The sequence below is a fragment of the Colletes gigas genome, unplaced genomic scaffold (assembly GCF_013123115.1).
Source record: "Colletes gigas isolate AHSC1104 unplaced genomic scaffold, ASM1312311v1 Colletes_gigas_Sc00016, whole genome shotgun sequence".
In the NCBI taxonomy this organism is placed as follows: domain Eukaryota; kingdom Metazoa; phylum Arthropoda; class Insecta; order Hymenoptera; family Colletidae; genus Colletes; species Colletes gigas.
This window is the reverse complement of record NW_025106645.1, coordinates 2,208,134-2,219,953: the sequence shown is the minus strand read 5'-3', so window position 1 is coordinate 2,219,953 and position 11,820 is coordinate 2,208,134. Positions and strand designations below refer to the sequence as shown.

At 38.7% G+C, this 11,820-nt stretch overlaps 1 protein-coding gene across 3 annotated transcripts in view; it reads right to left on the bottom strand.

The window, feature by feature from the left end:
* LOC122400175 (proton-coupled amino acid transporter-like protein pathetic) overlaps nt 1–11,820 on the bottom strand; it is a 53,416-nt gene that overhangs the window by 5,927 nt on the left and 35,669 nt on the right. For all 3 annotated transcript variants that reach the window (XM_043401490.1, XM_043401488.1, XM_043401489.1), the window contains exons 3-4: nt 4,066–4,473; nt 1,259–1,619 (exon numbers count right to left, since the gene is read on the bottom strand). In XM_043401490.1, coding sequence (XP_043257425.1) covers nt 1,259–1,619; nt 4,066–4,473 — 769 coding nt within the window. The remainder of the gene's footprint in view (nt 1–1,258; nt 1,620–4,065; nt 4,474–11,820) is intronic.

Here is an 11,820-nt window from a genome sequence, read left to right as displayed (position 1 = left end):
CATATATTCTGGTGCCAACGATGATGATAATTTATTGAACGGGTAACCCTATTTGAGTATACATATAATACAGTACAGAAAAATAAATCAATAAGAATGACAAACAGTATGGTTTCTAATACGGTTGACAAGAAATAGTTTTCAAACGAGGTAATCAAGCTAGAAATAATTGATAGGTATTAATACTGACGACACGTCTGACAATGAGTGTCAAATATGTCATGTTTTAAAATGGACCAGTACAAAAGTGCCAATTTCAACCGCACTAATACAATCGCAATAGAATTTTACATAAGAATAGATCGGCTAATTGGCGCCAGAAACAGGAAGGCTCAATTAAAAGATGATCGAAGTTCGTGCTGCTCAAAAATATTTCCAAAGGTCTTCCGCGTATTACATACTTTGCGATATTTCTGATTTCATATTTTATTGATAGTACTTGTAAAACGCATTAGTCGTGTATAAATTCGAGGAAAGGATTATCCGTGGTTCGTTTCGTTTCCTGCTTCATCCGGTTACGTAATACCTCGCGTCTATGACATTAAACTTTTCTACGGCTATCACGGTTAGCATGGCAACCGATACACGGAGTACCGTCGTTGCTGTTGTACGTTTTATCGATTTAAAAATAACGTGAACTTCATAAAAAGAATAATTACACATTTTCGAATTTACATACTGATTAATTTCGAAACACGATAATGTGCGATTCAATTTTAGAGGGAAGAAGACTATTAATAAATAATCGATTCAATTCGCGAAGTCAACCTCTTCTTTTCAAGAAAATACGAAGTACATACTGCGTTTGATCAATTTGCAAAATGTCTCCTCTAGCGATCAATTATTTAATTTTAGTTTTATACGTTACAAAATATACTGCATATTTAGTGCATATTTTGACTTTGACTGTCATCCATATACGATCGATAGAACTTTTCACTCTGAAAGTAAAACAATTAATTTTCAAGTTGAAAACGAAAAATTTAAAATTTATGTCCGCCAGTTTAAAACAGAACTGAACATGTATCGAGGTAAGAGGAATGCAAAAAAACGTCGAAGAGTCGATTTCGCCAGGGTCGTGGGTCGGAATTTTCGATCCAGCGTCTAACGTTCTCTCGCTAAATCGCACGATCGAAATACTAAACACGATCCAATGCGCTACGTCCACGATCGTCGACTGGAATACGAACGAAACGATCCGAAAAAAGCAGAAAGACGAACGAACCGAGCGCTAAGACGCGTAACGTGTAGTACTTACAACACCGATGCCTTCCAGAGCAAAGATGGCGGTGCCGAAGAACAGAGGCAACTGAGACCAGCTCGAAAAGTTTGGTAGATCGCTGATGCTCGGTAGATCACTGAAGATGTAGTAAAAGGTGATGCCCATCCCGGTGGCGATCAGAACGTTCGCGACCATGGAAAATGGCGCCAGATACTTCAGGTTCCTCACCAGGGAGAAAACGACCAACAATGGCAACAAAGCCGCCATATAAATCCGTACATCGTGATTAGACTCCGAGTAATAATCGACCACCTCCTTCACGTTGGTCGAGATGAAGACTATGTACACGCAGCAACAACCTATCAAGTCGATCACGAGGAACGAGTTGATGGTTGCCCTGAAACGTTACAAAAATATTGATTACTCTTTGCTGCAGTCTCACCATCCATCAGGAGCTGATTACAATTTGATATTTAAAAAAACTTTGTTCAAGATGAGAGGTACCTCAAAAATATCTGTGTATAGATTACTAATATAGAGTAATAATGCTAGTAAATTAATTTATGGTATATAGAACATTCTTATCACTGAATCTGAACTTTAAGCAGTTCGAGAGGAGAATTTAGAAATATCAGGGAAAGAATGTAACTTGGGGATGTATCGACGTAGTATCGTTGAATACTTTCCATTAGATTGAAAATTTGTTAAATCGAGGATGTACTTTACACCGTGATTCAAAGGAGCTTTAAGCGATCGTAAATCTCGCTTACGCGCGGCTGTGAAACTTATCGGAATGTCTTGCGTCAGACTGACAACGTGCTACCGATTCAAATGGGTGGTTTAACAGATAAAATATAACATAATGACAACTGGTATTAATAAACTCGCAGGTGTATGTTGCGTGAATACGTTTAGTAACTCGAGTGTTTTATGTCTCGGATCGAAAGTCGATTATGTACTATCTCAGAAGTGATTTCCCTCTCGAGCTTCGCATGGATTCTATCTAAGTTGATTTTTATATTTTGGTCGTAGATATCTTAGTTAACTGGTTCTTGGATTAACTATTGTTAAATTTTTCTTTGTTTTATAACATTTTACGTATAACTGTTGCATAACACCTGTATTATAACCCATATGAAGACTAAAGAACTTTAACTAAATACAGTAATGATTCTTAAAATGAACAACACATCTTTCGTACAGCGGAGACGAAATTTGACACCAACAGATTAAACCTCGAAGTCGTCCTTGTCTGTTGGAAGGAATTGAAATGATCAACTAATGAATCACCTCTGAAGTTCATTTTAAGAATCATTACTGTATCCATTTTTAAATATTATGTTTCACACGTCATTGACTTAGAGGAAGATTCTCAAGTTGAGAAGAATAACAAATGTTCAATTTACGAATCACACATGGGTTCATTTTAAGAATCATTACTGTATCGACTTTTAAATGTCATCTTTCGCGTTTTACTGGCTCCAACGAGGATTCCTTAAATTGAGAAGGATAACAAGTGTTCAATTTACGAATCACACGTGGGTTCATTTCAAGAATCATTACTGTACCGACTTTTAAATGTCATCTTTCGCGTTTTACTGGCTCCAACGAAGATCCCTTAAGTTTAAGAGGATAACAATTGTTCAATTTACGAATCACACCTGGGTTCATTTCAAGAATCATTACTGTGTTAATTTTTAAATGTTATCTTTCACGCTTCGCTGGCTTCAACGAAGATCCCTTAAGGGGCCATTCTACCTTGTAGGCATGAAAAATACGTGTTCCTTTGTGATTTTTTTTTGCGGGTTATTAAAGAGCGATTAATTCCGGATTTTGTAGATACATTTATTATATATTTAGCTATATTTACGAATTTTTGCAACGCATAATATCTATTGATTACGCTGTTTTTGTTGATCATCAAACAACAGTTTTTACGAACGGCACCCGACTGCGTACGTGATATCTTGCGAACAAGTTATTCGAAATCCTAAAACCAACGATATTCTTAATATAGATGAGTGTGGTTATAGCATGAACTAGGATCTTTTCAAAAAAACAAAAAATGGCAAAATGGCAGCTATTTTACGAAAAAATACTGAATATTTTCATATATTTGGTTGCTTTTATGTTAATAAAAGAAAAAGTATTGCATATATCGCAATTATCCTAGTTCATGCTATAGGGAGACCAGTTCTGAAGATACTGTATAAATTTGATGTTGATATCTTGAATAGTTTTTTAGTTATCACGCACGCAGTGCCGAAAAATGTAGTTTCGAGAAAAACAGCTTTAAAGTTTCACGTCCAGTTGTTATACCTGCGCGCGGTACATTTCAGCAGGCTATAACTTCGTTAGTTTTTCAAATTTCAATTCAATATTTGGTAGACATATTTTCGAGACTACATACTAAAGGAAAATGCAAAAAAAAAAATATCGATTTTTTTAATCCCACAAGGTAGAAAGGCCCCTTAAGTTTAGGAGGATAATAAATGTTCAATTTACGAATCACACGTGGGTTCATTTCAAGAATCATTACTGTATCGACTTTGAAATGTCATCTTTCGCGTTTTACTGGCTCCAACGAGGATTCCTTAAGTTGAGAAGGATAACAAATGTTCAATTTACGAATCACACCTGGGTTCATTTCAAGAATCACTACTGTATCGATTTTAAAACGTCTTTCGGTCACTTCGCCGGTTCTCCCATGGGGTATCTCTCACATTGGTAAAGATAAACAAACGTTCAACTTACGAATCACGCGTACATATTAAGAATAATCACTTAAGAGCTTGAAATGTACCATTTTCCATGAGAAAAATTTTAGTTAGAAGGTAACTTACTTTGCTAGCCGAGCGTATTTCTGCACCGGCTCGGGGCCGACGAGGAAGGCCGCCTCGGCGACGTCCGCGAACCCCAGACTAGGTGTCTGCATCCGCCTGCAGAGTTCGTGGGCGCACTTGACCAGTATGTGGACGCAGTAGGTGCAAACAGCCCCGATGAAGAAGGTGGCGAACAGACCGAATAGCAGACCAGCGTTGCGGAAGGCCATCGGCATCGCCAGAATGCCGGTCCCCAGGCTGCCCTTGAGCAGATGGATCAGGGTGTCGAGGTCAGAGGTCGGATGGGCGAGCTTCCTGTGCTCGAACGGATTGTAGAGGGCCGACTCCTCGTCGTTGGGTCGTTCCACGAGCGGCAACGTCGAGCCGTTCGTGACGGTAATCGGTACCTCATTTTTCTCGCACTTGTATCTGCAAAACCGACGTCGTTAATGCGTTGTCCCTTCGGTGATCTTCGAGAGGGATATATATATTTATAAATATTATATATAATAATTCTGAGAGCGCGCGGTATAGTGAGCACGTGAGTATATAGTGTTTTGCGTGGGGATCTCTGACTCCGTACGACACGGTACACGACGCGTCGTATTGTATTGTAAACACCCTCGAATTACGTTCGTGAGGGAAAGAAGAGAGTGACCGGGGTTCGTAGGAGATTTAGCTTTCTTTATCGCAACGCATGCACGCCACGCGGGGGGAAGCGGAGAACAGGGAGGATCGAAGTGTCGTAGCTGGCGATAGGCTGTTCGAATTCTTGGGTTTCGAATGGTTCGAAGCTTCCGTGACTACGATGATTCGAATCGATTCGAGCGTGGATGCTTTTGGAACCCTTGCAAGTCTCGATAAGTTTTGAGTATCTTGAATCTTGAAGGTATCGATAGGTTTGGATAGTTTCCGTATCATAGAATCGGTTCATAGACAAATTAATTTGTGCTGTACTCGAAGTCAGTAATATATAGTAAATTGGAGTAGAAGGAAAATTAAATGGGAACGATGTTTGCGAAAAACAGAACTTTGTACTTCAATTTAATATATTTTAGTATTTTTCAATTTATTTCTTTTATTACTGAGAATGCTTCCTGCTTTCGAGAAGATTCTTTCGCAGATTAGACCTTCGATACTTAGAACTTTCAAGACTTTTAAACTTCGAATCATATTTGAATCGATACGAATTTTTTCGAGCTGATTCGAGGCGCTTCAAATCCCAGCACGGTCGGTTTAAAGTAAAGAGGCACGTTAAAGCTTGCGAAGCAGCGTGGTCGGGCGTTCAATCGACTATTTTATATTCTTACTTCTCTGTATGTTTTACTTTTGTTCATAATCGTTTTCAGAAACTGTTTTTTAACCTTTAGACGATCACACGATTCTTTTCTACATAAAGTACTCAATGAAGACTAAGATTTGGCAAATGTCGATGCTAATGCTTCTACTAGTTAATCAACATTAACTAATAGTAGTAGAAAATACACAAATTCTTCTGTGTTTTATAAATAACTGGGAATACACGTATCTACTTAATTTGTCTTCTAAATGAATAATTTATATTTTTGCTTGTTCGTGCCAGGATGTTTTAAATAGGAGAAGCACCATGTGGGATCTTTAACAGATTCCAAGCATAAATTATTTTATTTCAGTAGTTTTAAGATAACTTACAAGCATGTGACCACGCCATAATGTTAGAGATTATCTAAAATTGCAAACATGAGATGTTAATATAATTAGTGAGTCCCTGATGGACCTCGCGTGGTCGTCTAAGAGTTAAAGTATGGTACCAAAATGGAGGAACACGAAAATACAGCTCTTGTAACTTTTTAATTTCATTTTCTTACACTGTGCTTACTTTCAAGGACTTAAATAATAGATAATCAATAAAATCAACGTATAATTTTTTATTCAACGAGACATGGATAAAACTTGCTTATCTTTTATTCATTATTCGAAATTTATATCTAGATAAGAATTTTGCCTATCATTGCTATCGTTACTCTGTTTAAACTAGTTTGCATAATTTTCTACGTATCGGAGACCCGCGATTCGCTTCAAATTGTAATTATTTACATATATTGAATGAATTAATCCGTATAATCAAGGCTACAGAATCTATAAATATTTAATCGCCAAGGATTTATAGAATACTGTAGTAAAGTTTCGTTAAGATATTTTACAAATTCAATTTCCTTTTTCCAATTTGAATATACAAAAACCATTTATTTATCGAAGCTCATCCTTTAAGTAAGAATAATGTGTTCTTCAAATACATATGTAATCCGGAAACAACAGAAAATGTATGGCACAAAGTGTTGAAATTTTACACTGAAAGTTTGCGTAATAAACTTCTGCGCCAAAATGATGCAACGTTATCTGAACCGAAATACAATGTGACTCAAACAGACCTAAACGATTTTTAAAATGTTTTTAAAACGTATATTCTTTCATTATCGCCTCGTTTCGCGATATTATTGAAAAAAATCCAGAAAGGATTAATATTAACTTGGTCGATCTTTATATGGTCGTCAAATTACGATATTTCAGAGCTAATAATCTTTCGTGTTATCTGTACCTCTATGATACCGTTCGTAATTTCTCCAAATGGTGATTCAGAGAAAAGTGATTTAGCAAGAAACAGAGAAACGTTCCGACTACGCCGCTTTACGCTCGCTTGTGAATCAAACGTTGCACCGAACGAGCTCGATGCGCGATAAGGACATGACTCGCAAACGCGAACCACGCGTTTCGATCAGGCGAGAAAGCTGGACACTCGTAACAAGCATTAATTCTTAGAGTAGAGGAAATGGAACTGACAGTGAATGAACTGCTCGATGACACTTGACTACGATGCGAGATCTCGCGAATGAAATGGATTTAGCGACGCGGCCTTGACCATCTTTCTTCACGCCATGCGTTTGAACGTTGCTGTAGGCGTGATTTATTTGCAGAGCTTCGAGGACACCGGGTAAGCAATGTTTCGTTTTCGAAACCAAAAAGACAGTTCGCTTAAAATTACTTCTCGCTTGCTCGATCGTTACTATCTTCAAATTATAGATCGTTAGAAAAACGTAAACAAGGATTAAATATGCTCTGAGAGATTGCTTCTAAAAGTTCTTCTCTTTAATTATAATAATAAAATGTAAAATTTTATTATCTAGAGGACGATTACTTTTTGGTTTCTCCAACTTGGACCACCGGAGCGCAATTTGGGTACTGTATTTTCCCGACTTATCGACGTCGTTAATTATCTGAATAGTCGCATTGGCCAAAACTTCGTCACTGGATCGTTTACTGATACTTTCATGCATTTCTCAAGTTCCTTCGATTTCCTCCCTGCTGCCCAACGTTCCCCGTTCGCCGAGTCGTAAGAGGAAATCGATCGAAGAATCGCAAAGGATCGATCAGTCTTTCGCTCTCGCAGCTTTTCTTGTTATTATTTTCTCGTTTCTTTGCTTTCGTTGTTTCCGATTCGACGGTCGTGTCGCGCGACGATTTTCGTTTCCTGTTTCGTCGGGACCGTCGATGGAAAAAGTGCATGGCGCAACGTGTTTAGCGAATACGACGCGCACTCGCGTTTGGCAAAAGGTCTGTTTAGACAGGGGCAGAATTAGAACTTCCGGCAACACAATTTCTGGCAAATATTCTCCACGGGCAGTAATAATGTCAACACTTCGCGCGGCGATTGTCTCGTCGACGATCGGCAACCTTGAATGAGAAAAACGCGAATTACGATTATAAATTACGGTAATCAGCCGTGGAAAAACTGAATCTCTGCCTAAATATTTGCCTAAACGTTGAGATCATTGTGGTCGTTATGAGCAATACACGATAAATCAAGATAAAATTTTGATCTACTGGTACTGAGGAGATTGGAATGATAATAATTCCAAGAAATGCTACGCATTTAGCCTAGAACTACACTTTCTGCGACTGTCCCAAACGTCTGCATTACAAATAGCAGATAATCGATCTCTAATATTCTACTAAACGATATCGAATAATAGTGGAAGAATATTCGATATTATCTAACACGAACGTTGAAGTAATAGTCACGAGATTTTCTGTGGCCAGTAATTATTTTAATTTATGACCAATGACGCAAAGTGGTTAGGTTGATGAAGAAGATAAACGAGAGACGAAGAAACCACGGTTAAGCACGTTTCTGTAAATTAATATTAAAGAAACTGCTCGACCGTAATGAGAAAAAATAATGAGAAGCGCTTATGCCTCGATACTTGAAAATGGAAGATAAAAAAAGATACAGTAACTCGTTTAAAATAATTGTTTCTAGCCCCCGAAAGAATATTCTCATACTCCGCCACGAATGTCAGGGATTTGAATTAAGAAATTGAAAAACTTTCCTTCGCGATCGTTGGCGCGTAAATCGCACACCAACGCGAAAATACCACGCACGAAAACACATCTCGAGATAATAGATCGCGTATTTCGAATTTCAGGAAGCGCAAATCCGTGCCAGCGAAACTTGCATCATCGATAAAGTTTCCAGTGTCTGCAGCTTGACATTTTTACTGCGCTTAGGTGCTTATTGTCGAAAGCTATTACAGCGTTCTTAACAAGAATTTTGTGTCGCCAACGTTTCTGGAAATGCCTCGAAATACTTTTTTGTAGAATTAGAAAAAGCATAGCCAAATCGATTCGTTGCACGAGATTCAACTCCCTTCGCTTGTAACAACGATTGTCACCGGGTAACTGATACTAAAGAGAGAGTCAACATATTATTTACAGTTAGAATACTACGTGCAACTTAAGACTTCGTGTAAACAAAAACATTGGATGTAATAGGTTCGTGAAGATTCGACGAATGAATGAATTGTATCTAAGTTAAGTTAAAATTAAAAAATTTCGAGTTGAACGTAGTACAGTAAGCATTATTCCGGATTGTAACTCTATCATGCAGCAATATCAGTCATCTACGTGTATTGGAAATATTAATATGTGCAACGATTAATAAAATTTTAAAGTACTGTAGTAGCAAAGATCGAGTACGTTGGACCAAATTAGAACAATCATCAGGGTGAACAAAAGATTCGATTTAATACGAAATTGGATGGATAGAGACGACCTTATTTAGAATTATGTGGTCGAAATGTTTAAAAATGTCGTATCAACGTTATTATTATAACCATTGCTTTGATGCAATTAACAATTCTACCCCGTTGTATATATAACATAGGCGACATTTTTAAATAATACTAATCACATGAAAAGAAGTACTGCAGTAGTGAAGATAATATAACGAAGCTTATGTTGGACAGCACCGAATTACGGTTCAATCCCAGTTTCGATTTTTCCTTGTTCGAGAGTTTAGTCGAGGATCCTTCTATAAAACCTTCTGTGACCCTCGTTCTATTCAGATTTCGCCCCCTCATTCTGTCCGCAAGTTATCCCTGCCTCTTCTTGGAATTGTTCGTCTCGAGGGAGCCTCGGAGGGCAGTTAAAGACGAATCGAATTTCATACCCTGCCCCGACCTAGTCTCCAACGTTGAACAATGCGAGGGGTACAGTAATGATTCTTAAGATGAACATCTTTCGTACAGCGGAGACAAAATTCGTCGACCAGCGGATATTTATACGCAGCGATATCGTTGAGCCCGTTACGTTTCTTTTTTAGAACGGATAAAAATGTTCAACTTACGAATCACGTCTGAGGGTTCGTTTTAAGAATCATTACTGCATCGTTTTTTAAACGTCTTTCGTGCTTCAATGCATCCAAGAGGAATGCCCCAAGTTTGGAGGGATAGAAATGTTCAACTTATGAATCACATCTGGGGTTCATTTTAAGAATCATTACTGTACCGATTTTTAAATGTCATCTTTCACGCTTCACTGGCTTAAAGGGAGATCCCTCGAGTTAGGGAGGGATATAAGTGTTCAACTTACGAATCACGTCTGAGATTCATTTTAAGAATCATCACTGTACCGTCTTTTAAATGTCTTTCGTGCTTCAATGCATCCAAGAGGAATCCCTCGAGTTGGGAAGGATAGAAATGTTCGACTTATGAATCACGTCTGGAGTTCATTTTACGAATCATCATTGTATACGAAGGAGCTCCACGATTATTTTGATTTGTACGAACTTTCGTGAGACAAACAGTCGAAACCATCGAAAAATTGCCAAGAAATATCGAAGAAAGTCGATCGCAAGCCACGCCTCCTGTTCTTCGACGCCGTTTTTTCACCCGATTTCGAGGATTCCCCGCGACCATGCACCTTTTTCCCCGATTCCTGGTCCGTTGAAACGCGAAAAGATGAAAATCGACGGCAAGGAAACGGTATTCTAACGCACGGCGTGTCGCGCTGAGCATGATTTATCCCGGGAAACCGAGCAGACCGTATCGGTGGATGGAGAGTCGGGGACGTTTCAAGGGTTTCGGTTTCGTGTCCCGATCGTTTTCGACCGTGGTGTGTCGAGAGGAATGTATACGTGTGTGTCTGCGTGTTTGTGGTGTGGGGTCGTCAAGGCGCGACAAAGAGTGTAATAAAATCGTTAAAAAGTTAGGTGTGTAGGCATTATAGGTACCCATTGAGGTGCGGTAGTTTCTCTCCTTAGTCGTGCGAAGCTTTCTGTCGAGAAAGCTCCGGAATAGAGTCTGTGTGTGTCACGTGACACGTGACAAGAGTTCACGCGCCGCGATCGGGCATAAAGGCAGCTGCAACCACCGCACTGCATCACCGCGACGCCCAGCGCCACGACGCAGTACGACGACTAACAAGCCTTCTTTGCTTTTTGACATTTTGCACTTCTCGCCGAGCATTTTTGTTTTGTTTTGTTTTTTTTTTTTTTTTAATTTTTGCTTTTTGCTTTTTTTTTTTTTAATACGCACGTCGAACGATCTATATTTATTCGATGCCAATTATTTTTCGTTTCCGCATATATATATACGTAATGTATACGTATATATACGTATTGTGTTCGTTTAGATATTTTCGTTTACTCGGGCAAAAAAAAAGTTCGAAACTCGTTTCTCTCTCTCTATGTATACATATGGTATTTCTTTTTTCGTTCGATTTCTCTATTTTTTTTTTTTTTTGCTGATCGTTTAGAGCGTCAGTCCTATTGCGTCGCGGTTCGTCCGAGTCACGAGACTTTGCGTTCACGGTGTAATAATTTTTATTTTAATTTTTGCCCGTTGCTCGTCGACTGGCGTCTCGGTTACACGTCGGTCAAGTAAAGAACCGTCACAAAACTGTTATCGAACCCGCGATCGTCCATCAGAGACCATGTCGTTCTCTTTCTAAACGATAACCGTATTTACTTTTTTGTTTTACTTTTTATTTTATTTTATTTTATTTTATTTATTTATTTTTTTTTTTGTCACTTTCACGTTATTCGCAGAGCACTCTCATAGAGCCCGAATCTATGCCCGCAGTTTATACGCAAGTCTGGAATCATATAAATGCACATATTATATAGTAAAGACAGATGTCATCTTTATATCCTTCAGAGGAACATAGTTTGCTTGCACACCGCATGGCCTCAATCACGAAGCATCTTCAGCCAATGACGAAGAAACCGTCGCGAGGATTCCCTCCTTCCTGCCCCTTGTACCTTTCATCCCTACTTTCTCGAACGCGACCTTTAATATATTCCGTTAAACGCGTGTTCCACGATAAAGGGTAATTACGGTCGAGTCGATCGTCGCGCGAATCACTGGGCCCCGATGGGACCCATCCAACCGGGTCCTGACTACAGATTTTCCACTCCAAATTCAACTTCTTGTAAACTAAATTCACTCCTTTGCAAATCGA